The sequence below is a fragment of the Aphanomyces invadans genome (genome assembly GCF_000520115.1).
Source record: "Aphanomyces invadans strain NJM9701 unplaced genomic scaffold supercont1.5, whole genome shotgun sequence".
Lineage (NCBI taxonomy): Eukaryota > Oomycota > Saprolegniomycetes > Saprolegniales > Verrucalvaceae > Aphanomyces > Aphanomyces invadans.
Genome location: NW_008580150.1, coordinates 1,492,248 through 1,517,213, shown reverse-complemented (window position 1 = coordinate 1,517,213; position 24,966 = coordinate 1,492,248). Strand labels below are relative to the sequence as shown.

The following is a 24,966-nucleotide window of genomic DNA, read 5'->3' as shown; positions in this document are numbered from 1 at the left end:
TCTTGATGGACGCGGACACGCGTGAAGGTCGGGTCAACGGACGGCGCCAACGGCCAGTGCGCTCATCTTCCTCGAGAAGACCTCACTCTACGTATTTGCAGACCCCGATGAAGTCGATTGCGCTGTTGCTGGTTGTATCTGCTGCCGCGGTGGCTGCGTCGGACGTGACGACGGATGTGGCGGCTCGTCAAGGCGTGGTCTCGAAGGAGGGTCAGCGCCTGCGCGAGGCAGCGCCGACAGAAGCGCAAAAGAAGGAGTGGGGCCTGTGGGGCGGCCTCCGCGGCTGGGGGTGCGGCGGCCTCGGCTGGGGGCTCGGGTGCGGTGGCCTCGGCTGGGGTGGCCTCGGCTGGGGTGGGCTTGGCTGTGGTGGGTGCATCTAAGGACGTAGTTGATCGTAATCTACCCCAATACACAACTGCTCTTTCACTTGACCTCGAGCCGACGATGTGTTTGCCTACTCGCCCTCACGTCCGTGCAGCGACGTTCTCCGCACTCAACGAGTGGCGCACACTTGGACCACACACTGCGGCGACACGACGTGCTTTGTCAACGCTGGGGTCTAGCACGCACTCGCCAGTTCTCCAACGTGTCGCACGAGAGCAAAGGCTAGTTGTGCTCCGTGCGCCGGAGGCTCCGTGCGCCGGAGAAGAGGCGACATCGAACGGCGCTCGCGTTGTGCGGACCGCGTGCCAAGGACGACGTCGAGGAGGAAGCATGCGGAGGGTGCAAGAAACAAGGTGATATTGCACTCTGATTAGAGAGGGAAGAAGAAGGACTAGACGCGGCTAGTTGGGCACGACGTCGCTCTCCTCGCCCGTGACGATGATGATCGGGCGATGGCGGCGGTGGTGGTGGTGATGGCGACGGTGCCACCACCACGGACGGTCGTAGTAGCCGCCGTAGTCGTCTCCATAGTACTGCTCACCGTCGTGGGAGGCTTGCAACGGCTCGCTGGGGGGTGCAGACGCCACTGCTTGCGGAGCTGAGGCCACTGCTTGTGGCGCCGGATCCGCCGCCGACGCGCTCGCCAAGGCCATCGCCGCAAACACCACGATCGCCGTCGTCTGCATCGAGTCGAAAAGTGGGGTCGTCCCGTCGTGCCCAAGGAAACGTGCGGAACCGTGCTCGCCAACCGCCACTCGCATCAGCCTCTTGATGGACGCGGACACGCGTGAAGGTCGGGTCAACACACGTCGGTTCCTGTTCTTTGCTTAGTGGCTGTTCTGTTGGCACGTCCATGTCGTGCTACGTGTCGTGCTTGGTACTTCCGTGGTGTGCTACATCTGTGCTTTCGAAGTGCATCTACGAGATGCATGAATTCTGGTCGAAATGGTATTGGTGGGTGATGTTGACAGGGCTTGGAGTCCTGCCAGTCTTCGGCGGATTTGCTGCCGCCTCGCTTCTTGGCTCGACGCGGTTTCGCCATCCTGGCGGTTGCATCAATCCAGCAACATGGCGCCGGGGGACGCATCGAATGTACGACGCTATTTGTAGTCACATCATGCCTGTATTTAATAACTCTTAATACTTAAATCTATATGAATTCGGTGATTGTAATTGTATTCTCATCTGCCGACGACTAATAGCAGAATTTGCCAAACTCGACTCCTTCAATCTATATGGTATAATTGTATGCTGTCTGTTTCCGCCGTACAACCCCATGGCAGGCAGATCCCAATTGGGACAATCGAGTATACAAAATTCAAGTTATTTCGTCGCGGAGTTGGTGCAGCTGTCGTCGTCGTCAGCGGCATTACGCGATTTCCACTCCGACGACATGGAAACCCTTCCAGAGCTGAATGGTGACGTGCTGCGAACATAGCTTCACGGGAAATGCTCATGCTGTGATGGTAGGCTATCTGCTCAAGAAGAGTCGGCAGGGACGATACCAGAAGCGATGGTTCGAAGCGACGAGTCACTATCTGACGTACTACAAGGTACATCCATCGCGTGCGGATGCCCTTCACAGGACGTGATGCCCGTTGTCATAGAATGCAGAAAGCGATAAGCTCCTCGCGTGTATTGACTTGTGGCGGAGTGGAAACATTCAACTCGGTATCCCCGCTGGTACCGCGACTACAGACACGTCTCCCGCCGACTTCTCCCTCCGAATCGGAGACCAAGATTACCTTCTTCGGGTGTGAAGTCCACCTTCGGCAGTCGTGTCCCAAAGTTCACGTATCTGCGTTTGTGTGTAGGCTGCAGACCGGGACGAAGCAATTCGATGGGTTCAGGTGTGTTTTCAGCGTCAAGTAGGTCGCGCCATGTGACGTCCAAACGTTAGGGCCTAAAAGCGCGGCAAGCTAAGCAGGAAGGTGCCAACTCCGACGCGTACAGCCACCACGAAGAGTGCTACAACGATACATCCAGCGAAGTCTCTAGTGTGTACAACGACGATACTCGATCAAGTCTTGGACCGAACGCGAGGCCAACATTTTCGACGCTCGATCGAGAAGAGGCAGCTGCCCAAGCGCTGGTTGGCGTGTCTGTCCGTCATGCTCCTCCCCCGCCGATCATTCCTCTGCAAGCAAAGATGACATCGTCGTCGTTCCGGACGGCCGCGCCGATCCCACCTGCGCAAGCAACTATCGTTCCACCTAGTCCTTACTTTTCGGCGCCACCTCCTCAAACCCAAAAGACGCATGACGACGACAAGGTCACCGTGTGCTGTGGCCGATGCCAGTTCATGTAATCACCATGAATATCAAGTATGTTTAACGAAGCCTACACGGACGATTGATGGAGCGGCTGGTCGGTGTGGGTCATGGCCAAGTGCAGTTTCTTTTGCAGCAGTTCCACGGAGGAGTATGCGGGCACGTACAGCCGCACGAATGTCATGGGATCGGCAGAGACATTGCTGGCCTCGGACTCTGTTGTCCGTTCGACGTAGGGATACCCATACGACGACGTTGCCTGGTCCTCAGAGCACCCGTGCTGCTGTGGAATCGACGGGCACGGTCGGATGTCGAGGCTTACTCTCGACGCATGCCATCCGTCATGACCTAGGAGAAATCGGCAAAAGTGTCGCTGATCGTCCAAGCCGAAGCCATGTACAATCTTCCACAGACTAGCGGCTACGTCGGGACACGTCGCGGCGTCCCCGCTATACGTTGCCTGTGCCTGAAATCGGTCAAGATGAGATGCCCGAATGCAATCAAGCTTTGGCACCACTCCAGCAATTTTTGACAACACGACCAGTCATCGCTGGACACGACCGCGGCTTTACATACCTCCAAGTAAACCAAGTCCACGGCGGGCGACGTCAACAGCCGCTGCAACTGGGCGGCAGACAACAGACCAAGGCACGACGCTGGCACGATCGTTGTGATGCCTCGACGGAGAGCATTCAATGCAGGTTGGTACGGTGCCAGCAACGACGCAAGCAGCGCGTCCACGTAGGCGCCCCGCGTGTCGGGTCTATCGCACGTACCATTCAACATTCGACTCCGAAAATCGCGACAATGCACGGGGCAAATCACCTGACATAGTCTGCTTCATCTCGAGCCCCAAACATGGGAATTTTATGGACTTCAAACTCGTCTGGTGTCCACGTGGCCATGGCTAAGCCGGTGACGACTGCGCTCACGTCGTTTGGAATGGCAGAGGGTGGGGATGGGGACGCGATGCCGTGCCAATCCGCCAACGTCAACGGTTCTCCTGCCAGGAATTTCCACACAAGCGGGACAAATAACCATGGCATCGGGACGTCACATCGCCAGGCCATGCCGATGACCTTCCCGACGCACTCAAACTGCGCCATGTCGTTTTCGTCGAGGTTGACCATGGTGGAAGGCAATGCATCGTGGGAGGATGCCACTGGAACAAAGAGGGCGACCGTACGCGACTGCACTTCCCGCGCGCACTCTCGAAATACATGCAGATACGCCGAATTCGGGTCGGGCAAGTCGTCGCACACAACTCGAAATGCACGCGGCTGGACAGACGTTGTGTACACGCTCGCGGGTGGCGCCATGAACTGTCGACGAAGGTCCCTTTCGTCCACGTGGCCGAAAAACGCGGCAAGTTGTCCGGCAATACTCGCGAGGCGGCTTTCAGCCGACGCAGCAGTCGATGTGTTGGAAACTCCAGCCGAAGCGCTTCGCGATTCCCAGTATGGTACACACGGTCTAAATGGTGCACGTAGTAAGACACACATGGAGAAGGGCCAATTTGAAACTTGGCCACGTACGTCACTGGCAAGGTCAGTTTGAATTTGGCAAGGTCCATGGGATCTTCGTCCAGATCATCCGTCGCACTGGGCATGGTCAAGGTAGCACTCTTCTTGATCAAGTCCCGAACAAACTTTGTCCCAACAACGCAGCTATGGCGCGCTCGCGGCACCAAATGCAATCCAGACGATGACACTAGGACCGGCAGCACGTGTTGCATCATTCGGTTCGAAGCATGAATAATGCCGACGCGACAGAGGCAGTCGAGGGTCGACTTGCCAGGAACCTTTTCGGGGTTGCCGGGTTCGTTGGCGAAGGCGTTGAGGATGTCCTTGGGAGCCAAGTGGAGGATGGACTCGACACTGTGCAATCCATCAAGCCGAGACACGGCATGCATTCGTACCTCATGCCATACGCCAAGAGTTGGAGGTGGCCCACGAATGCTTCATCCAATGCAGGGGTCCAACCGCCTTGACGGGCGGCAAACTCGTCAAAAGTTACTTCACACAATGACCAGGCGCTGTGCTGATGCTCGTGGTGTTGTCTTGTGATAGGGAACTCGTTCGGTCGCGACAGCATATCCCTGCAAACTTGAACGTTCCAGCCTGCGAGAACTTGTCCCGCGGGACCCGTTGGCGGCGAATGCGATTCCAGGTAGTACCACATCTGGTGGTGTGCCACCCCCAAGATAGTGCACATGCCTACACTCGAGCTTCATGAGCCAAGCGAACTCGCCACCGTTGGATTTGATACCTTTGGTCGTAAACACAACATCCCCGGGGCTCAGGCCAAAGGGGGCGCATGCTTTGTCCGAAACATCGACCGCTAGAATCTCCCCTTGAGCTCCCGTGACGTACACCAGCTGCCCCAGAGTCCATTGAACCCACGCCGAGTAGACATCGTTGTCATGCAATGGTGGTTGCGACGAATCGTCCCACAACGCGTGCAGTCGCTGCACGTCCCGCACCATTCGCATCACAGACGCCACCCCGGACTTGGCTGCCTTGGACGCCATGGCAGCTTCGTGGGGCAAGAATGTGACCTGGTCGTCTTTGTTGTACATGGAAATCGCTGGATAGTACGCTGCCTCATGGCTCGGTAAGTGTTCGACCCCGACGCCGAACGAATCGCCGTTGCGCGCAAAGCTGAGTGTGCCGCGGTCCAAATTCAGCGTCACCGTTACGACATCCCCTTGCTTGAAAATGTCACCGTACGTTTGGAGCTTGCTCTTGTTGTGCCACACGGCCTTGTTTGCGAGGAAGCCCCACCCCCTAAACGCACAACTCTCAGCCGTGGTGGCATGTTCGTTCCACGGCAGGACGCACCACGCATCGCTGCCGACGTAGTTCTCCATGGATGCATCGGCCGTGCAAATACCGACAAAGATGTTCTTGGACACGCATTTGTCGATGCGAACGTCCCAAGTGTGCACGCCCGACGTGTATGACACACTTGCTCGAACAGCGTGCCACTTTTTGTTGACGCGGTTGCGGACAGACATGTTGTAGTTCAAGAGCTCGAGGTTGGCGCCCATCGAGGACGGGTCGAGTTCCAACAGCGATTCGCACGCCGTGTCAAAGTCGACGGCGACTGTGTATTCATCAGGGGGAAGGACCGCGCGAAGGCTGTACGTTGTGTCGGGTTGAAGGTTCATGAACGTGAACGACGCCTTCGTACGTGCTAGTTAGAGGAATCGGGGCAACCATGGAAAAACAGTACTGGGCTCGGCTGAAATTGAGCCTCCGCCACATCAGCAAAGGGCGACAGCGCGACGCGACCGTTGACCACGGTTTGCGTCGCCAGTTGGAAGTGACTGACGTTCTCCAGTGCCGAAGAGCGCGCGATCGTGACGCTTGTCGTGCCAATGTGCTCAATAAACAAGTCTGCTGACCCGAAGTCAGGACGGTAGGTCATGTGCGGTGCATGTCGTACCGGACAACGGCGGCGATGACCGTGATTCCGTTGCCGGTGGCGTATCGGTGACTCCGTCCAACATAGCATCCAGCGTCACGGCCAACTGGAACACGCTCTACGGGCAATTTGCAGGTCAGTTGGCGGGAAACAAGTAGGTCGGATTCGACAGCAGACCTGGGTATAATCAGTGTACACGGCGCGAGTGGGTTTTTCTTTGCGGACTTTGGCCGCGAGCCAGTCGACGAGATAATCTACCCGAATTGACGGCAGCCCCGCCGACGTGGCGCCAACATCCATCTGCAAGTACGCTGTCATGACGAGAACTGCACGGTGGCGAAGCGTGGCATTGCAAGAAGTGGCTGCCTTCATCAGGGTAGGCCACACACTTGACCCGACGATCCTCAATTTTGCCTCGTCGTTTTGTCTGGCCAACGTAAACAAAACGCGCGCCAGCCACGAACTCCACTCCAAATTGACACTGGACTTGGGAACGCGGCCCCCTTTGCCAGGAAAATCAGCGTACAGGCATTTGCTCAAGAAAAACGAAGTCACCTGGGCGGAACGACGTGTACCAGTGCTCCTTGGCGCACGCGGCTTGAAAATGGCGAACCATGTCGGCAATCAATGTCGACAGAAACGCAGGGTTTTTGGTGCACATGACGTGAAAGATCCGCATGAAAGTATCGAGTCGCATGGGGGTGTCATCGTGTCGGCCAACGACACTTTGGACAAATTCGAGTAGAAAAGCTTCGGGGAATCCAGGCGAAGGCAAGTATTGTGCATAAGAAATCAAGTGATTCACGCTGTCGCGGGCACACCACATGCTCCGTGCCGACTCGGCGACCAAGTACAACGGAAGGATTTCTTCGTCAGGGCACGTTTCGGCGAGGTCGACGACAAACGTGGTGCTCTTATCCGTGGCTTTCACCTATCATTTCGTCGGGGAATGTGCAGCAAGCAATGTAAAGGTGGTTTTGTAAACCTCGGGGCTTGTTGGCGGTGGTTGAGCGCGAGGCGCAAACGGCTCGGCATGGTAGACGTCCTGTCGGGTCATTTATTCCAGTTTCACAGTCGGTCCAGCCAACCTCACAAAACTCGTCCGTTGTCAAGAACGGGTTGGTCGTCGACTCCACTTGGTCGACTTGGACAATCAGCGGTGGCGCTTCAAGCATCACGGACGATTTCTTGACATCCATAAACCCGTCGAGTTGTTGCAAGTGATGGGTGGATGTGTCGATCCCATGCAAGGGTGCTGGTCGCACAGACTGTGACTCGTGCTCCATTTGCTCCATAATCCAAGCGATCGCTCCACTTTCGCTGAGCTCCATGGAAGTTTCCCGCGCACAGCGCAAAGCCCTGTAGTAATGGATTTAGTGTACGCGCTCTAGGTTGAAGGATGCATACCATTCTGGTGGAAACCCCAGTCCGATTAAACCCTCAACGAGGTCCGTGCGACGGGCATCTTGTTCTTGACCTGCGTTTGGTGTCGTCGCTTTCGTTGCCGCCGTCGTGTTGTGCTCGCACACGTGGCCCAGAATCGCACTGGACACTGGTTGAATCTTTTCCATCGACGGTAGGTATAAAAATTGACTCGACGTGAAATGAAATTGCGCGCTCTGGTCGACATTGAGCGACATGGCGGGGTAGATTGGATGGTTGAGTCGCAAGCCTACGAACACGGTGGAGCGTCGACTCAATCGAATATCACAACATTTCGCCATACCTTCAAAGGCAACGCCAAGGGGCCGGCCATTCAAGAAGTATTGCATCTCACACCGATCGGTATCCAGCAAAACCCCCACGATGTCGCCGCTGTGCCACTTTTCGCCATAGTCCATCGCTCCCACGTTCCACTTCTTGCGACGAAACCCTTGGCAGGTGAAGATCAGCCCCAGACGATGCTCACGTCACTCGTACCATCGTAGGCCCAACTGTTAGTGTGATCACCGACACCTTGACCTTGCAACGCATCCGATTCAAAAGCAGAGTCGATCCATCCAATCTAACAAGCACACGTGTGAACCCACGATGGTGAAGACGTCGCACGGACCTGCATGAGGCCGTCGCTGAGAAGCACTACTTCATAATACCACATGCCCGAACCCGCCGTGACGGACACGCCTTCACCATCAAATATTAGTATTGCCACAGAGCGAAGTTAAGATCGGCTACACACCGTTGAGCTTGACCGTGGGAAAGTGTTGAATGCCTTTGATCCGGTACTCGTCGATGTCAACGTCGCCACCGAGGACGTGCAAATTCTGCGCCGCGCTCAAAACCCACCACGGGGAAACCTCGACGCCTCTGACATACGGCAGTCGTTCAAAGAGGGACGTCGCCAACGTCTACAGCCAGGGTGTCAAGCCGACACAATGACAGGGTAGGCACGTACGTCTAGAATCACTCGCTTCTTCGACATGGACTCGTTTGAATCGTCCGTGATCCAATCCATGAGTCCACGGACATTATCGAGCTTGGACACAACGTCGAATTCGTTGCCAAATACCCCTTCCAACGACGCTTTGAATGGTCGAATTGCCGTCGAGAGCAACTCGGTCACAACGATCGGCAGTTGCAATAGCGCGCCTAATGTTAAACATGTACAGCATGATGCACCAAGCCATTCGAAGTCAATATCGTACCTGCCACCGTTGGCGTAGGGGTTTGTGCCGTGAGAAGGCGCAAGAGGCTCACCCGAACGTGCATGTACGTGGCGATTTGAACGTCTTGGTCCATGTCGTCGAGGGAACCAACGTGTCCGTCGACACTCGCTGGATGCTGCAGCACCCACTCAAGAAGCTGCATCATGGATTCGCCCATCTTGATCTGCAACACAAGCATGAGGACAGACAAGATTTCATTCATGATTGTCGTACAGGTGGTGGCGTGGTCTTCATGTAGCCTCCCAAGACATAAATGGACAAAATCACCTGGACCACAGGTTCGCGGTTCGAGAGAAGGGAGCTGTCTGCTCGGCAGGACAGGAGCACTTTCTCTGGCGATTCGATTGAAAAGAGCTGCAGCAACTCGGGGACCCACGTCGACGACGTTAGCAACGACCGGAACAGCGTCACAAACGAATCCAGTAACGACGCCCGCATGGATCGAAGGATCGATGTTGACTTTGCCTTGATCGGACAGTCCGAAACTATCCACGATGCCACCCCGTCCTTGCTCAAATGCCCTGCGCCATGTAATGTCTAGATTTCCGACAAGTTCCCAGCGAAAGGCACGAACCTGCTCGAACGAGGCTCGAGATGCAATTGTCTTTGCGCGATGTGAGCAACTGGTACAGTTCCGGGGGGCCGTACAAGTTGTTCTGAGCACTGAACCACGCAATGCCAAACTGCTTGACCAAAAATGCCAAAAGGGTTTCGGACAACGATGGGATCTCGAGCGTTGGTGCAATCGATGGCAAGACACAAGACAAGAGTTGAAACATGTGCGGGTGCGCTGGAGGCGGACATAGCGGTAAGAGAGTGAGCATCAGATGGATCTCGTCCGTCATAGCTGGTGCTTTCACGACGGCCAGCCACGTCAACAGCGACAAGAGCGACGTGCAGTATTGATCCAAAATTTGTCGCTGTTTGATGCGAAACAAGAGCGGCCCCGCCGCCGCGAGCGACGAAATCTACGTCGTTGTTGTCAACTGCAGGACGCGTGCTAGCGAGACCGAATAGATCATCGTACCTCGTTCGCTGCAAGGGGTTCTTCATGCACAGTCATGTCGTCGAGCAAGATGTGTGACGAATGGTGCTCCGGTTTGAGGGGATCGACAAGGCCCCCCACAGTGAACGTCGGGTGTAGCACGATGTCGTATTGCCCTGACCGAGTCGCGTCGACTCCGCCATCGATATATAGCTCAATTTTGTTTTTGAACAAGGTGCATGCGACATGGGTCCAGCCTCCTCGTTTGAGTGTTCGGTTGGACAACAGTCGATCTCTACGCGAGTTTTCGGTGACGGCACATACAATGGAGAGAATCGAGATTGGACTTCGTACGTCGAGCTCCAAGTAAAACCGACGTGGCCATGCTCTTCGACGGTGATGGTCATCTGCACGAGCGGGACGTCGCCGTTTGCGACGAGCACGAGTGGGACATTACTATACTCTTCAATATGCACCCACATGCACACAGTCCACCCAAGTTCAGGAGCCCGTTGCTTGTACGTGGCCATGAACATGGTGCTGACGCTTGACACGACGTGGGGGTCCGCTAAGAGCATAACCTGGCTGGCCTGGAGGCATGGAGCCATCTGCGAGGCGTGCGAATTCCAGGCAACCAGCGCATCCTGTCCATTCCCTTACGTGAGGAGCCCATTCCCTCCATGGCTAATATGATACGCACCTTGGTCTTGGTCATTTCCTGCAGCAACACAAGGTACATGTGGTCGATGCTTTCTTCCAAAGTGGACACAATTAGCTTTGGTGGCAACGAAAGGCGCTTCCGAGGAGACGCACATGCGAGTGCTTTCGACGACGCGGACGGGCGCAATTCGTTGAGGACGGCACGATGGTCATCGTTGGCCATGAATTGCTTGCACAGCCACGAAAAGACATGCCAACACGCCTGGTGCACATTGTAGCCTGCGGTGGCCATGTGCACCAACTTTTCCACAGGTCGCAATCGAGGCGGCAACGTCAACGACGGCGGCACGCCGTGCGCGCTGCACGAAATGGCATCGTCTGTTGCCATGTCTCGGTGCGACATTTGTTGAATGTTCGCTTCATGTTGGAGGAGTTCGCCTGCGGCATAAAACTCGATGAGTTGCTTGAAAGAATTCCGGTGTGGCACCTAGAGTGTGCAAAATGGCCGAATTTCTCAACAGCGACGCGTCGTGAAAGCTGATACACCACATATTTAGCGCGCGCTTCTTGAGTAGCAGGCTGCTGCTGGGGCTAGCCACCATTTTAGCGAGTCGAATGTACAAGTTCTCAAAAGCTTTGGTCAATTTGTTGTGGTACGAGATGCCAAATTGGGTGTGCATGTCGCGCTCGAGGACCTACGAATGTTCGCAGCGTTGGCCAAATTGCCAACATGCTGGTCAATTTTGCGATGTTACGTGGAGAGGGCTTAACATGGCACGGTCGGGTGTGACACCTGGGCGCTGGAATTCAACTTTGGGCTCTTGCCATGAATTGAAATGTAGCGACAGGCAACCCCCAGGAGTTTCAACTGGCTCAACAAACACGCGCAGCATTTCACATTTGGCCTGATTGCTCGTCAACTTGCACAGCGAGTCATGTAGAATGGAGAGGCCGACAAGTTTGAGCGAAATCCCGGCAGGGGAGGTGGTGTGCCAATGCGGGATCCGCTCGGATAGTGCCGTAATAACTTGAGCCAGAGACACCGTCCATTGCGAATTCGACTGTATTGCGCAGTTTGGGTAATGGCAAGCATTTGATGGACTACGACGGACAATAGTTGACTGTGAGGATACCAAAGAGACGGGACGGTTCCTACATGGTGGGTGAATGGTCCGAGGAGAAGAGGCACTTGGACGGATAGTACTCCAAAAGAACCATGCCCTGAGATCGAATGCATTCCCATGGGGCAGTGTCCAGCCCGGCGCAGTATGTCAACACCCATTTCCACACATGCAACAAAGCTTCAGGTGGCGGTGGATGGTTGGCGGAGCTCTCTCGTAAGTTGACGGTCCCGATTGCGGCAATACATGCAAAGATTGATGGCAACAGCCCGGTGTGCCACACGACAATCACTAGTGGAATTACTTCCGTCGTGGCTACGCGTTTCTCCTCTGAGGTCAAAAGTTGGCGCAGTCGTAAGGGGTCCTTTACCTGGTGTGGGTTCCAAGTGGCATAGCATGTAGTTGTGAAAATCATGTAATACGCCTTGACCTTGGACCCAATCCAGGATTGCCAGGTGGTCTACCAACGTGACGTCGCTTGGTACGTGGTCGGGGGGCTGCGTTTCATGCGCGACGTCGTAAACATGACTGGCTTCCCACTTTCGAAGCAGCTCTTCATGCGGATCACTCTTCATCGTACCGTGGCGGCACAGGTATTGAAGGCTACGCGTCCCCGTGCACGGCATTGTCGGATGAACTAACACATTGGAATCGACTGTGGCATACTTACCAGCTTGGTGTAGCCGCCGACTCGGCTGTGGCAGCCGACGATGCGAGGAATACACACACATACCGCCCGACGGTCCGGGCGCACACATTTTCCAGCTACAATGCAATACGACGTCGAATGGACGCCACGTGTGCTTGGAGATGTGTCGTACCTCGGTGATCCACTCAATGTCGGGAAGTATCTGGTTGTTCACTTTCGAGTCTTCCGAAATTTTGTACGTAACTTCGTCGAGTAGCTTGAGTATGGGCAAGAGCAGCGGCAAGAGCGCCTTCCCGACCTTGATATTCGACCGGAGATGAGTGACTTCGATGCATTCAATCGCTAGCGGAACGAGGACGTGGAAAAACGACGGTTGGAGTTTGCTCAGGTCGTTGCCTTTGAGCAGCCCCTTGTGAACCTTGCGCAGCAAGCTCAAGGCTTCGCCAAACAAGCACTCGAGATACGGTCCAAGCGTGTTCGAGATGCACGTGGTGCAGTAAGACGAGCTCCACGCGGAAAACAGGTGCGACTGGAGCACGGCCAGCATCTTGAGTTGCAATTGCAAGCGTGGCTATGCCAACAGTCAAGGAGGTGGACTCCGACACACCATATAGCCATACGTTTTCATTGTCGACTTCAGCGCATTGCTTTAGGAGCCGCGTCATGAGCGCCAGCAGATCCAACGACGTCAAGTTGTCCTTGTCCCACGAATACTCGTTCGGTGGGGTGTCGAGAGCGCACTTGTGCTGCTTTGAAAACAGCCGTGACATCAGCTCTACGACGACGTAGTCCTGGTGGAAATATCAACGGATGAGCAAAGAATGAGAGGGCACACGTACTTGGCGCAAGCGATCGACGAGAGCGCGCAAAAGTATCAAGTCGGAAGAGTGCGTCATGTGCATGAGCCGCCACAACAACTCGTGTTGCTCGACCCCCGTTGGATAAAACAATTGAAAGCCAATCTACGCGACCATGACACATATGTACGAGGAACACGCAGTCGACTTACTTTGAGCGCGTCGGCAGCGCACTGGCTAATCTCGTGTGTATCCTCTGATGCTGGCAGCGTGGCGAGCTCCCGCAGCATGGCGTACAAGTTCTGCAGGACCAGCGGCGAAAGTTGCGTTGACGAGCAAGACAACAGGTGGAACAAGTTGACTTGGATCAAGCGAAGGGATGTCAAGATCAAGCTTGTCTGCGTCGAGACCTTTGACGTTTGCTTCTACGTCGGCTTGTCTGTCATTCTAGATGTCCTCAAGACAATACTGGACGGTACCAAGGACTTTGCAGCGGTGTCGATGGGGTCGGGCTTTGCTATCGTCGACGACACAATCTCCACCAACGTTTGAAAAGTTTCATTCGAGACGTCAATGGCATACGCCATCGTAGGCACCGATGCCGTCGGATGCAAGTACAACTGGCGCAGTTTGTCCAGTAATTGTGCGTTGTCTTGAGGCATGTATGCACTCGCGAGCCGATCCAACTGCACCATCATATGGGATGTCACCGACGATGCGTTGAGTGGCATCGACTCGTCTAGCGAAGGGTACACGTGTCCTGTCCTTGGGGTCACCGGCGGTTTGGTGATTGCAACTTGATTGTTGGTGTTTGCTGCTTTCTCGGCCACGGGCTGAACCAAGACCAAGTTGTACTTGTCACCAACGGCGATCGCGACAGGTCGGTACCCTTGCCACGCAAACGATTCGACAAAGCACGGCGTTTTGCGTGTGACATTGTCGCCGTGGCCCAGGCGACCGCTGTCGCTATGGCCCCACGTGTACATCTCTCCTACTCGGATGTGTCCACGGGTGTCCTCATGCAGGCAGCCATCTACGCACCGGTGCTTGTAATGGCCGTGGTGTGTTCGCACCCGGCCTTGACGTCTTGGATCACTTTCCCGTGGAGTCCTTGAATCTTCGTAGGAATATCCCGGTTGTCTTCGTCTCCGTGGCCTAGCTTGCCATTGCTGCCGCTGCCCCACGAGTACACGCTGCCATCTCCCGTCACTGCAAGGGAGTGGTCCTACAACACCATGAGCGACGATGTTGCTGGAATCATCATGGATATCATACCCAACCACAAGCCACACCCACACAGTTTTCGAGCACTGGAATCAAGGCGGGTTTCACGCGTCGGTCTGTATCGTTCATGCCAACTCCCAGTACAGGCGGTAACCCAGCGCGCCTGCTGTCCTTGTACCCGCAACCGCACGCAAACGCTTGACCTCCAGTCGTACAGATCAGAGTGTGCTCCCAGCCTACATGCCGTTATATATGATTCACACTCCGCCTTCCAGAGCGCGACCCGTACCGCCTGCCACAGTGGCTACTTTAAGTTCCATCTCATCAAAATAGAGCACTTCCGCCGGAGTCAGTTGGTCGTTGGTGTGGCCATGACCGCATTGTCCCTACCAAATTCCCTTCATAGGTCGATATCTCCACGTCAACGTGAATGTTTTTTACTTGGTTGTTCTTGCCCCAAGTGTACAAGCGACCTTGCGTCGTGATGGCCAGCGTGTGGCTTGCACCGCAAAAGACAGCTCCCATGCTCCAAGTATCGGTTTTGGCCTCCACAAACGACACTTTCATCGGGGCGCTTTGATCAACGGTGTCTCCGAGTCCAAGCCGACCATTTCCACCATTTCCCCATGCGTACACGTCGCCCGTCACCAAAAGAACCACCGTGTGACCGAGGCCACACGCCACGTCCTTGACTCTCGGCTGCTGAGACGTTGAGCACCATAGCGCAATAGACAATAAACCCACGCACCTTATCGGAGAACGCTTCCACGAGTCGTGGAGTGTACTCTTTTGTTGCATCCCCATGCCCCAAACGAAACTTCTCCCCATTTCCCCACGTGTACAGCTCTCCTGTGACCGTGATCGCGACGGAATGCGTTGACAACGAGTCGATCTTCTTGAACATCACATCGCGAATGGCGTCGAGCATCGTGGGTACGGTTTTGTTTTCCGTGCACTTGCTGTCGGCGCACGTCGTGTGGGTGCATGTGCCATGGCCAAGTTTGCCATGGTCGCCTTTGCCAAAGCTCATGACGTAGCCGTTATGGAGCCCTTCGTCTGGAACATGCTACGATCATGACGATCATTGGGAGTCCTGTCAAACATTGAAGCAGCAGATGGAACCACGTACCTCAGTTTCTTGCGCCTTGGCATCGGCTAGTTCTTGTAGAAACGGGAGGGCAAGATGCATGGGTAGAGCAGGGTCAGCCTAATTCGCGATCATTTCATGCAAGATGTGCTGGCTGATTGCACATACCTGCATCAAGAGTCGAACGACGCCCAAAATATGAAGCAGCCGCCCCCGCTTGATGCTGAGCCCCAATAAAGTCGCCAGTACAGCTTCTTGGTCGTCCTTGGATACGGCCACAACTTGCTGCACCGTCGTAACGATTTCGTCAAAGATGGATTTGTCATCTGTCAACAAACGCTGTTCCGGCGACAGTGCCAACGGCGGGATGTCCGTGAGCATTCGAGGGAGTTGATGCACCAAGCGCAACAGCATAGCGTAATTGCCAGTCGCCTCGCTTCGAGTTCGAATCGACTGAATCAATCGAAAGAATAACTTGACCGCGAGTTGCGTCGCCAAAGGAAGAGATTCCAGCGTCGTCGTCGATGTCGCTGCCATGTACTTCTACACCCATTGCATTCATATCGACATGGACTTTGAACAGGGTACCTTTTCGTCGACTGCAGTTGCCGACGGATCGCGTGTCGTGGTTTCCGTCGCGGCCATTTGGTTCAAGATCGTGTACACCAGCGTGAGCTTCTTGTCCAACAGAGTCATGGGCCACATCATTTCAAGATCGTAGAGAACACCCGTGAGCTTGCGCTTTTCCATCATTTCGGAAGATCCAAACACCGCCGTCGTTTCTGCCGACATATGCAACGCGTCGAATCGACGCGCTGCCGGAGGCAGTCCATTGAGAGCAGCGGCGGCGGCACTTGTGTCCTCGACAACCGCGTCCAGTTCCTTCTCGTCGGGTCGCTTTCTCTTGAGCTCTTTGTACCGATCGTCAACATATTGCGACGTCGTCAGAAGTGTTATCTCCATCTTGTCAGATCTTCCTCAACCAAGATATCTGGTGAAAGGTCACACTTCTCCTTGCGAATCCAACAAAATTTGCCTCGGGAATATTTTCATATTTTGGAAATTTGCAAAATTCTCCACACTACTTTCATCAAATTTCCAAACGCACGGAGCACTCGCACTTAAATGAACGTGATGGGGATCAAATGCAGAATAATCCGTTTTAAGTGCGTGCCCAGCTAACTCCTCGTGATATGTCAAATTGGCCATACAACAAGCTTAAGAGATTTTTAAAATGTCCGCCCAACACAAACGCGACCTCGAAATGAACCAAGTCAGGTGGATATATAGATTTTAATCTCACGACACTTGTGTTTAGATCAAAGCAGCGATCACAGACACAGTAGCCAAGGCGGAGACAGTCATCGCGACAGCGCTGGAAGGCACGGGGGTCGTGGTCGGCTTGGCCGTCGTGGTCACTACCTCGGTCGTGGAGGGAGCAGTAGTTTCTTCTTCAACCAAGAAAGGCGCTTCCGTTTCGTTCGTGTCGGGGGACGAGATCACCGAAGTATTCGTCGAGTCGCTGGGGGCCAAAGTAGGCGTGGCGCTTGTGACGACAGCCTTGGTGGTGGTAGCGGCTGTGGTGGTGACTGGGGAGGTTGTCGCGGCCGAAGTCGTTGTGGGGGCTTCGGTGGTAACAGGGTCGACTGTGGTAGGGGCCGTTGTGGTCGTGATCGGGGCCTTCGTCGTCGTAGCGGTAGTAGTCGTAGGAACCGTCGTCGTCGTCACGGCAGAAGTGGTGGTCGGGGCTGGGGTGGTTTCATCAGGAGCACCGGCAGCAGCGACAACAAGCAAGGCGACGACAGCGAGTACTCTCATGAGGAAAAGTAGTTTTGGAAAATGAGCTGGCGGGCCAGCACATTTCCTACCTCGTGACTCACAACTTCCCTCTTCTTTGTTCCGAGTGGGTGGTCAAAGTTCAATGAAATTCAGGAATCCAGCTGCTTTGGGCGGCATAATGTCAGATGCATGGAATCTATGATATATGCATTTTACTCTACGTTTGTAAAGCAAGTTGCCATCAGGAAGAAGTTATAGCTGTAAAAGTATGAATTCATATGCATTCTTGACTCGGAGAACCTAGACGACACATACGTTTCGCCACCACGCGAGCGTAAAAGCGTTTATTGCTTACATACGTTAAAGCAATATTGCTATCCCGCGCACGGTGCCGCGCTGGGGCGTTCTAGCAGAACATCGCCATGATTCACGAGGATTCTCCACCAACGGTACTGCTCTTCCTTTCTTGTCAGCTCATCTTGACGATTCACGCAGAGTTTACTTGCATCACTCAGAGACAACGACCTCGCTTTGTTCAAGGCAATGTCCGTCGTGATATAAAACGTAATTGCCATACGTTTTATTCTTGTACGCGGCACCAACCACGACGTGATGGCGCTCACTGTGCCCGGATGTGTTGAAAGCCTCATGAATGCCCGCGCAACAGAGATGTCTCCCGTCTGTACGCACAAGCGGTGGTGTAACTTGGCTTCTCACGAAGTTGCATCTCGCGCCAAGCAATCTCGTTTTGCTTCACGACCATTCTGCTTGTCGCCACGATCCAAGCGCGTTCCGAAGCCTCCGCCCAGCTTGCTAGGCGCGAGGACTTGGGTGTTTATGGCTCATTCAGCGGACACGACAAGTGTGTGAAGAGATATCACATTATTCCATGTAGTCACCCGAACATGGGGCAAAACGTCGGCGCGAGTGGCACCTAGATGCGCGCCGCAAGCAACCGGCGCGATTCTTCGCCAGACCGACGACTGCTTATGTAAATGAACATGCCCAAAAATGCCAAGGCGGCTCCGCTAAACACTGACTGGGCAATCAAAATCCCTTGCCCACTGCTGCTCTGCGTCGCACCGCCGCCATGGACACTCCACAGCGACATCAATGCGGCATTCGCCCCCGACGCCAAGTGCTCTTTGTGAATCACCGTCAGAACTTGCATCCACTTGACAAAGACAGGAAACGACACGTTTTCGAGCGCGTGAATGTCGCGCCCACCAGGACCTTCGACGGAGCAATGCGGCAACGTTTTCAACACGCCTTGCGCGTCGTTGTAAAAGTTGCTGCACGCAGTGTTGTTGGCAACCTTTTCCCACTCAGCAACCGATGGCGTCGATTTTGTTAGGATCGACGCGTACAAGCCCGTCGACGACATGCACGCCATCAAATTCGGGTTGAATGTGAGTGGTTCCATGGCTTGTTGCAATTGTTCCTTGTTGCATTCCGTGGAAGCCTTGGGATAAGCAGTGACGTCCATGATAGCCACGACCATATCCCACGTAATGAGGTCGAACACGTCGAGTTCTGAACAATGTTGATCGAGCGCCACTTCTTGTATGAGCTTGTACAAGTGCTTGCAGTTTTCGCTGTTGTCGAAAGCCTTGTTTTGCTCCACTGTCGGTTGCTTGTGGTGGAAAAAGTCCTCCAGCGACATGTTCATGTCGGCGGCACACGAAGCGCTCAATGGACTGTCATGCACGGCATCGTCCACTGCTTTCCAGTTCGCCTTAGTGCAGTGATGCGTCGCAGACGCGGCAACCGCACACACGACAACGAATGCAATTGTTTTCATGGGGGACGTCGGAAAATGGGATCTTCGGGTTGTGAACGATCTTCCGGTATTTATCCGAACGCCCACGTCCCATCACACAAGCAGCCGTTGACATGATGTCGTTCAACGGGTGTAGCAACGGCGCTGTAGCCCATCAACGGGGATAGACTAGCTGCCGACTAAGTAGCTCAACCAAAGCCGATGTTTGTAAGCAGCTAGCTCTACTAGCGGCTGACCGAGCACGGTCCTTCGCTACGTGGTTACCGTAGAAGGGCGATGCTCTTACATTTCTACGGCTGGCGATGTGTCGGCACTTGAAAAGGTTCCCATGGCAGATTCATGGATCTGAGCAGACGCCACGCCGACGGCCGCGATAAGGTGGCTGCTTTCGATGGGTCAAAGCTCTTCATGCTTGCTTCGGACGCCTCGTCCCACTTGAGCAACTCTGACACAAGTGGAGGCATTGTAGTGGGCGGCACCATCCCAGTAGTCTGTACAATCCAAGGCGTCAAGGTCGGGCGTTGAATCAGCTGGATGCTCACCTCGGTGGAGGGACACAGGCAGTTGAGGAGTTCTGTAGGTGATATTGTGTCGCGCCCTTTGCGCAGCGTGATGCGAGTAATCCCTTCGGCGTAAAGTTTCCCAGTCTCCGGGCATACAAATCGAGCGCGTAGGTACACCCACGTCGGATCCCAGAAGATGTTTTGAGTGTGAATCTCGAACGGGGTGTTCGGGGGAATGGCATGCCGGTAGCGGATGGCGTGGGACCCGACCAGAAAGAACCACTTGTTGGCCAAGACTCGATCGATAATGCCAGTATAACTACACGCCACCCGCAGTTAGCGATGGCATCACCTCACCCTTCGCATATACCCGACGGCGTAATCGATCGCGAGCTCCATCTGTGTAAAGTAGGACGAGTTATTCAAATGGAAGTTCGTGTCGGTGTCAACAAATCCAATGCGGCTCTTCCATACCGACGGAAAGTCGATGAGAATGCCCGGTGGTGGTGGGGCCATCCGGCGCCGCACCGCGCCCGACGCCACGTTCCACACGATGCGAGGTATCGTCATGGCCACAGGAGACAAGTGAGTTCGACGATATCTGAAACGACGGTACGGCCGAATACCCAATGAACAGGCACAATATCCGGAAGATGAAGACTTCTCACAGGTGTGAAATTTAACCATGCGATTGGCGCTGCTCGGTCAGCATACAGAGCCAAGTAGCACCGCAACAAACTTAGCAGCATTGATCCGCAGTCGTGGGAGCGACGACAGGCGCCTTGACAAGCTTGAACGGCTTGCCTTTGACTTTGGTTCCGCCCGCGTGCATGTCCTTGGAGCGTTCGTATATTCGAAGGACGAGGGCTTCGATCGCCTTAGTGACCGTCGTCACAGAATCCGTCCTTTCGTACGCCATCACGTCCGAGTGCTTGTGGAATATTTCGTTCACGGTCGCCACTGTCGAAGGACATTCCATTGAGTCCCCGCGCTGTGTTGGACATGGATTTCGTACCTTTGACTTCGTTCATTTCAAAAAGCTCGCACTCGTTCGTGAGCGCCGATGCTCGCGCGTACAGCATCGAGTTCGCCAATCGAAACGGGTTGACCTTGTCGGGATTGCCGTCGTGCAGCCAGCCCACGCCTTCGACAGGATCACGGTAAACCTACTCTCATATCAGCCACCACATAGCATGGATGTCCATGAACACGCACCACATCCATGAGCAGTTTGGTCACTTCGCTCTCCTGAACATACGCAGGAGGGCGCGGTTGGTCTTTATCGATTTTGTCGGTTTTGTTTTCAACCAACATGACGCCGCCCAGCAGATCCGGGTCCGAGTTTTGCTTCAGTGCGCGCAGCCATGACAACCCACCGCTCGTGACGCCAGGATATACCTCCTTGAACGTGTTCTTATTCGTCACGTCGTACACAAGAATCGCGCCTAACGTAGTGTGAGCATTTGATCGCTCCAAGCGCGATCGCCCACCGTTGACGCGGCGGTAATGGGAGGTCGAAATCGCCTGGTATCGTTCTTGCCCCGCAGTGTCCCAGATGTGAGCCGTGATGTACGGGTGTGCCTGACCAGCCTTCCAGTCGGGTCGTTTGATTTTGACTTCAAACGGGAATATGATGTTGAAAACGTACAAACTTCATGGCGAACGATGGTTGTACCTGTGGCAAACTCGGGGTTCAGCGTAGCGGGGCTCTTTTCGTTGTACGACTGCCCCCTCGCCCCGACCGCAATCAGGTTAGTCTTGCCGACTCCGGCACTTCCGATCATGATGATCTTGTAGATTGTTTCCTTGGACTCATCCACGACGACCTGCATGGTTGCTGAGCTGTGAACGGGCAATGCCAAAGCGAAACTCCCACCCCCCGGCTAAAAATGTGCCCTCGTTTTGCAACAGTGAGCTTTCCTTCGTTCAGTCTATAAATATTGATTTCTACGAACGCTTTCCTCGCAACGCGCCCACCTCCATCTCCTTCCTGCTGGGATGCTTGGAGTACTCTTGTCGGCGCTAGCATGCAATGCAAACGTTGACAAAACTAGGGACATTTCGGCCGAGGGAATTGAATCCACAATTGAATGCATATAGATCTGTTCTAATCAGAGTACGTGACCAAAGGATGCGCTGCTGTTTTACAACGCTGCAACTCTGGTAATCTGTACACGAGTGTATGGTCAAGCGTACAGCCACAGTTTGGACTCCAGATCGAGGAAAGACTTGTATTGAAGTCGATGAGCACTCGGTGCCCATGTAGATACATCCACTACAGCCATGGCGTTCCCATCCAAGGGAACCACATCCTAGCCCCCCAGCCGGCCCAGGTGGGGCCACCACACCCCAGCCGCCGAGGTCGCCCCACAGACCCTACTCATTCTTTCGCGTTTCCGTCGGGGTGGCCTCGCGCAAGAGGTGGCCCTCCTTTGACGGGCCTATTATGCCTTCACGAGCCGTCACATCTCTCTCACGTCCGACGCAGCTACTACCGCAGCTCGCACAGCCAGCAACGAGGGGCAACGACCGAATCCTCTTCATCGGGATCTTCATAACATAGATTGAGGTCTAGAGCCAGGTGACCACATTGGCCGTTGGTGGAGCCGCATTTCACGATGGGCTTGTCATATGAATATGACGGTTGTCGACTTTACTCGCGCATGATGGGTGCGGTGACAACCTCATTGGTAGGTGAGTTTCTCCTCACTGTTTGATTCGACAGACCATGAAGACAACAGCGATCGTGATGTTTGCAGGGATGGCCTTGGCGAACTCGCTTGCGGTGGCGGAGACTGCACCTCAACGTTCTGATGTAGACATGGAGGAAAAACATGAACTCGGCAACAAGGAGTGGCGTTGGGGTGGTGGTTATTGGGGCCATCACGGGGGTCGTTGGGGTCACCATGGGGGTGGATGGGGCCATCATGGGGGTGGATGGGGTCATCATGGCGGAGGTTGGGGCCACCATGGTGGTGGTTGGGGTCATGGCCGCCTCGAGGCGGCTGAGAACGACGACTTTGCCGCTTAGAGGGTCGCGTTTCTGATGTACCCGGAATCATATGCGCTGATAACTAATGTATCCCTTCGCCACGGTCATCAAGTATTTTTGTTTGTTTGGACCAACTGCAGGTGTTTTGCTACGAATCGATGAAAGGAGGTTGCGACAGAATTCCATCGATTTACAGTTCACGGCATGGACCTTGTAAATCTCGTCGATGCGGTGAGACCCTGCCTTGAACAGAATGGAGGAAACAAGATCGATCTTTGACTTTCGATTCATATGCACGACCACTCCCTATCTCAACGCCTTGTGGCGGCCAACTTTGTGCATCAAGCCACTGACCTCCGGCAAAGCAATCCGCTTTCCAACAGTCCTCCCATGATAATATTCGTTCACGCCCATTCCAAGAAGGCGAAGACGACGTCGAATGCTTCGCAGGTGGACGTCCTGGGCAAGATAAGTGTTTCTGGGTCATTCGTCCTCTCAAACGCAAGTAAACACTTCCATCTCGTGCAACGTGGTATTTCCAGTCGTCCCCCAAAAAGCGAAGCATGGCACATGCAAGCTCTGGGCATGACCTCAATGCATTCACTCGAACATTACGCGGCCGTGGGGTCTTGCAACACGTCCGTGATGGGTGGAAACGGGTTTGACTTGCTCAACACGAGGATCTTGAGCTTGTGGGAGATGTACCCCTTGACATACCCCTTGAAGATCAGGTTGGCGACCAAGCTCTCGAGGGCATCCATGTCAAGTTCCGCACTGTCGGCAAAATCCACAGCAGTTTGAAAGTCGACCAGCTTCAGTTGATTCTTTTTGGTGCGAATCACGTAGACCTTTTTCAACAAGTTTCGCATGACAATCGCGCGAAGCTTTTCCATGAGCAAGTACACGCCTTGCTGGACAAACTGGTCTTGGTACCGCTCCAGGCTCTGTGATAAATTAGCCTTGTCCAGTCGTACGAATAATCACGCAGACCTGATTGAATTCACGGATGTTGCCTTGTTGCAGCGCTTTCGAAATGCCCTGGAACTCCGTCAAGTTGTACGTCTCGATCAATTGGGCAGACGGCATCACGCCCAGAATGAGTTTCACCGGGACAAGAAACTGCAGAATTCGCCTACACGACACTTTTTCACGTGGAAGGCGACGCGCCCCACGTACCGCTTATTGCGAGAGTACTTTTTATGGCAGTGGCGCCAAGCATAGCTCAAGCTGGCTTCAGCTTGGTGATACTGGTCCTGAAACATGAAAATGCGGCCGAGGTAGTACTTGTACGTGACTTGGTCACGCTTGTCAAACTGGTCAAACGACTGCAGCTCCACTGCACGGATGAGGTTTCGGCACAAATTGATCGCATTCAGCTAACCACACAAGTTATTTACCACCAAAGCCCCAATCCAACGTGACCCACGTGAAAGTAGATCTTGAATAGCTGATTCACAATGTACAGCGTGCCAGGTCGCTTGCTCAACTCAACGGGCGCGCGGTCATTAACGGTCATGGAAAATGCACGCTTTAAATGCTGCTCGGCATTTTTCTATCGATGACGGTGGGGTGCCAATTTGGTTCTCGATCATGTCGTACCACGTTATCGTGCACTTCGCCATCGCGCTTCTTGGATGCTTCGGCGTCTGCATGCATTGCCAACTTGCGTGCATCGTACACAAACACATGCAACCATGGCACAAGCCAGCTCGACTCTTCTCGAAAGACTTCAAGGAACTTGCTAAAGCACTCACATGTCAGTACAAGACACAATGGTAAGAGGAGCTCATCCCACATGAAGCCAGAAATGTATTCTTCGTACGCCACTGAAAACTTTCCCTCGCCAACAAGGCGCTTGGCATTGAGGATCGCTGCAACAATCTCGTGGTATGCACCGACGAGTCCAGCGCAAAAGGTTCGACACGCCGTTTCGATTGCACGATTGTTGTCCATAAACGGCGAGTCGGCTCCACTCTTATCAAACGACAAAGCGAGCAGGTTGGCGACGTGCGCACTTTGCTTGCGCTGCAGACTCCCGACGACCTCCCTGACGACCACTGCTGCGGTGCTCATTCTCGATAGAATATTGCAGGGTACACGTTATTTTGAACAAAGGTAAGCAACATGTACAGACACAAAAACCATCTAAATGCAACAAGAACAATATATCTTGACCAAAACAGCAAAATGTTCATGTCACTTGACACAAGTCTGGACAAATATCTGAGAGGAGAATGAATGACCAACAAAAGCAAACGCAGCGCTGACTACGGCGTAACTGCGCGATTGTCAGTGCTGCGTATCTCGATCGCTTGAAGCTGGAAGGATCATAGGCGACAGTCCTCAGACTGCGACTTGCTCGAGTCCACTCCCATCACGGCCCCCCGACATCATTCGCCGCGACTCGCCAGTTGGTGATGGGTGGCGTAGTCGGAGGGGAGGCCGAGGGTCATTCACGCACTCGCTGGCCACGATGAAGACGACGAGTGTGTTGGTGGTGGCGATGGTGGCGATGGCGGCTGCGGACGTGTCCAAGGCGAATGCAGAAGCGCCCCCGGCTGAAGCGGCCATGGCAAGTCCAGGCGAGGCATCGCACTTGCGCCAAGGCGCCGCCGCGGACAAGGAGTGGGGGCGCTGGGGAGG

General features: G+C 54.3%; 10 protein-coding genes across 10 annotated transcripts; 2 read left to right on the top strand and 8 right to left on the bottom strand.

Moving 5' to 3' along the window:
• Positions 1 to 5: 5 nt before the first annotated feature.
• On the top strand, positions 6 to 380 carry H310_03481 (hypothetical protein; the record flags this gene model as incomplete). The annotated part of the gene is made up of 2 exons (XM_008867352.1): positions 6 to 56; positions 102 to 380. The coding sequence occupies 2 exons, from the start codon at positions 6 to 8 to the stop codon at positions 378 to 380; spliced, it is 330 nt and encodes a 109-aa protein (XP_008865574.1).
• A 339-nt stretch (positions 381 to 719) lies between these two features.
• On the bottom strand, positions 720 to 1,274 carry H310_03480 (hypothetical protein). Its single transcript, XM_008867351.1, has one exon. The coding sequence runs from the start codon at positions 1,143 to 1,145 to the stop codon at positions 786 to 788; it is 360 nt and encodes a 119-aa protein (XP_008865573.1). The 5' UTR covers positions 1,146 to 1,274; the 3' UTR covers positions 720 to 785.
• A 458-nt stretch (positions 1,275 to 1,732) lies between these two features.
• H310_03479 (hypothetical protein) lies at positions 1,733 to 2,722 on the top strand. The gene is made up of 5 exons (XM_008867350.1): positions 1,733 to 1,802; positions 1,855 to 1,937; positions 1,992 to 2,138; positions 2,199 to 2,234; positions 2,285 to 2,722. Exons 1-5 carry the CDS (start codon positions 1,778 to 1,780, stop codon positions 2,690 to 2,692), a joined length of 699 nt encoding a protein of 232 aa, XP_008865572.1. The 5' UTR covers positions 1,733 to 1,777; the 3' UTR covers positions 2,693 to 2,722.
• A 2-nt stretch (positions 2,723 to 2,724) lies between these two features.
• Positions 2,725 to 11,071, bottom strand: H310_03478 (hypothetical protein; the record flags this gene model as incomplete). Its single annotated transcript, XM_008867349.1, has 26 exons — positions 2,725 to 3,120; positions 3,231 to 3,417; positions 3,480 to 4,127; positions 4,190 to 4,531; positions 4,573 to 4,870; positions 4,923 to 5,440; positions 5,495 to 5,838; positions 5,889 to 6,052; positions 6,102 to 6,198; positions 6,258 to 6,583; positions 6,636 to 7,011; positions 7,066 to 7,125; positions 7,169 to 7,439; positions 7,488 to 7,752; positions 7,807 to 7,953; positions 7,995 to 8,085; positions 8,134 to 8,204; positions 8,260 to 8,428; positions 8,476 to 8,669; positions 8,726 to 8,909; positions 8,960 to 9,267; positions 9,321 to 9,714; positions 9,774 to 10,026; positions 10,086 to 10,375; positions 10,432 to 10,829; positions 10,879 to 11,071. The coding sequence occupies 26 exons, from the start codon at positions 11,069 to 11,071 to the stop codon at positions 2,725 to 2,727; spliced, it is 6,984 nt and encodes a 2,327-aa protein (XP_008865571.1).
• A 472-nt stretch (positions 11,072 to 11,543) lies between these two features.
• Positions 11,544 to 16,232, bottom strand: H310_03477 (hypothetical protein; the record flags this gene model as incomplete). Its single annotated transcript, XM_008867348.1, has 16 exons — positions 11,544 to 11,827; positions 11,883 to 12,115; positions 12,183 to 12,277; positions 12,334 to 12,732; positions 12,782 to 12,952; positions 13,001 to 13,123; positions 13,171 to 13,383; positions 13,438 to 13,949; positions 14,000 to 14,183; positions 14,234 to 14,418; positions 14,472 to 14,568; positions 14,624 to 14,881; positions 14,931 to 15,248; positions 15,312 to 15,389; positions 15,438 to 15,812; positions 15,858 to 16,232. The coding sequence occupies 16 exons, from the start codon at positions 16,230 to 16,232 to the stop codon at positions 11,544 to 11,546; spliced, it is 3,900 nt and encodes a 1,299-aa protein (XP_008865570.1).
• A 296-nt stretch (positions 16,233 to 16,528) lies between these two features.
• On the bottom strand, positions 16,529 to 17,099 carry H310_03476 (hypothetical protein). The gene has a single exon (XM_008867347.1). It carries the CDS (start codon positions 17,085 to 17,087, stop codon positions 16,584 to 16,586), a length of 504 nt encoding a protein of 167 aa, XP_008865569.1. The 5' UTR covers positions 17,088 to 17,099; the 3' UTR covers positions 16,529 to 16,583.
• Positions 17,100 to 17,521: 422 nt separating this feature from the next.
• H310_03475 (hypothetical protein) lies at positions 17,522 to 18,861 on the bottom strand. The gene has a single exon (XM_008867346.1). It carries the CDS (start codon positions 18,847 to 18,849, stop codon positions 17,983 to 17,985), a length of 867 nt encoding a protein of 288 aa, XP_008865568.1. The 5' UTR covers positions 18,850 to 18,861; the 3' UTR covers positions 17,522 to 17,982.
• A 257-nt stretch (positions 18,862 to 19,118) lies between these two features.
• H310_03474 (hypothetical protein) lies at positions 19,119 to 19,901 on the bottom strand (the record flags this gene model as incomplete). Its single annotated transcript, XM_008867345.1, has 2 exons — positions 19,119 to 19,650; positions 19,702 to 19,901. The coding sequence occupies 2 exons, from the start codon at positions 19,899 to 19,901 to the stop codon at positions 19,119 to 19,121; spliced, it is 732 nt and encodes a 243-aa protein (XP_008865567.1).
• A 73-nt stretch (positions 19,902 to 19,974) lies between these two features.
• Positions 19,975 to 21,212, bottom strand: H310_03473 (hypothetical protein). Its single transcript, XM_008867344.1, has 5 exons — positions 21,007 to 21,212; positions 20,822 to 20,947; positions 20,547 to 20,776; positions 20,347 to 20,497; positions 19,975 to 20,291 (listed from the first exon to the last, which is right to left on the bottom strand). Exons 1-5 carry the CDS (start codon positions 21,161 to 21,163, stop codon positions 20,071 to 20,073), a joined length of 885 nt encoding a protein of 294 aa, XP_008865566.1. The 5' UTR covers positions 21,164 to 21,212; the 3' UTR covers positions 19,975 to 20,070.
• A 1,555-nt stretch (positions 21,213 to 22,767) lies between these two features.
• On the bottom strand, positions 22,768 to 24,420 carry H310_03472 (hypothetical protein). Its single transcript, XM_008867343.1, has 6 exons — positions 24,119 to 24,420; positions 23,923 to 24,064; positions 23,750 to 23,875; positions 23,500 to 23,699; positions 23,314 to 23,455; positions 22,768 to 23,267 (listed from the first exon to the last, which is right to left on the bottom strand). Exons 1-6 carry the CDS (start codon positions 24,394 to 24,396, stop codon positions 22,935 to 22,937), a joined length of 1,221 nt encoding a protein of 406 aa, XP_008865565.1. The 5' UTR covers positions 24,397 to 24,420; the 3' UTR covers positions 22,768 to 22,934.
• Positions 24,421 to 24,966: the final 546 nt, after the last annotated feature.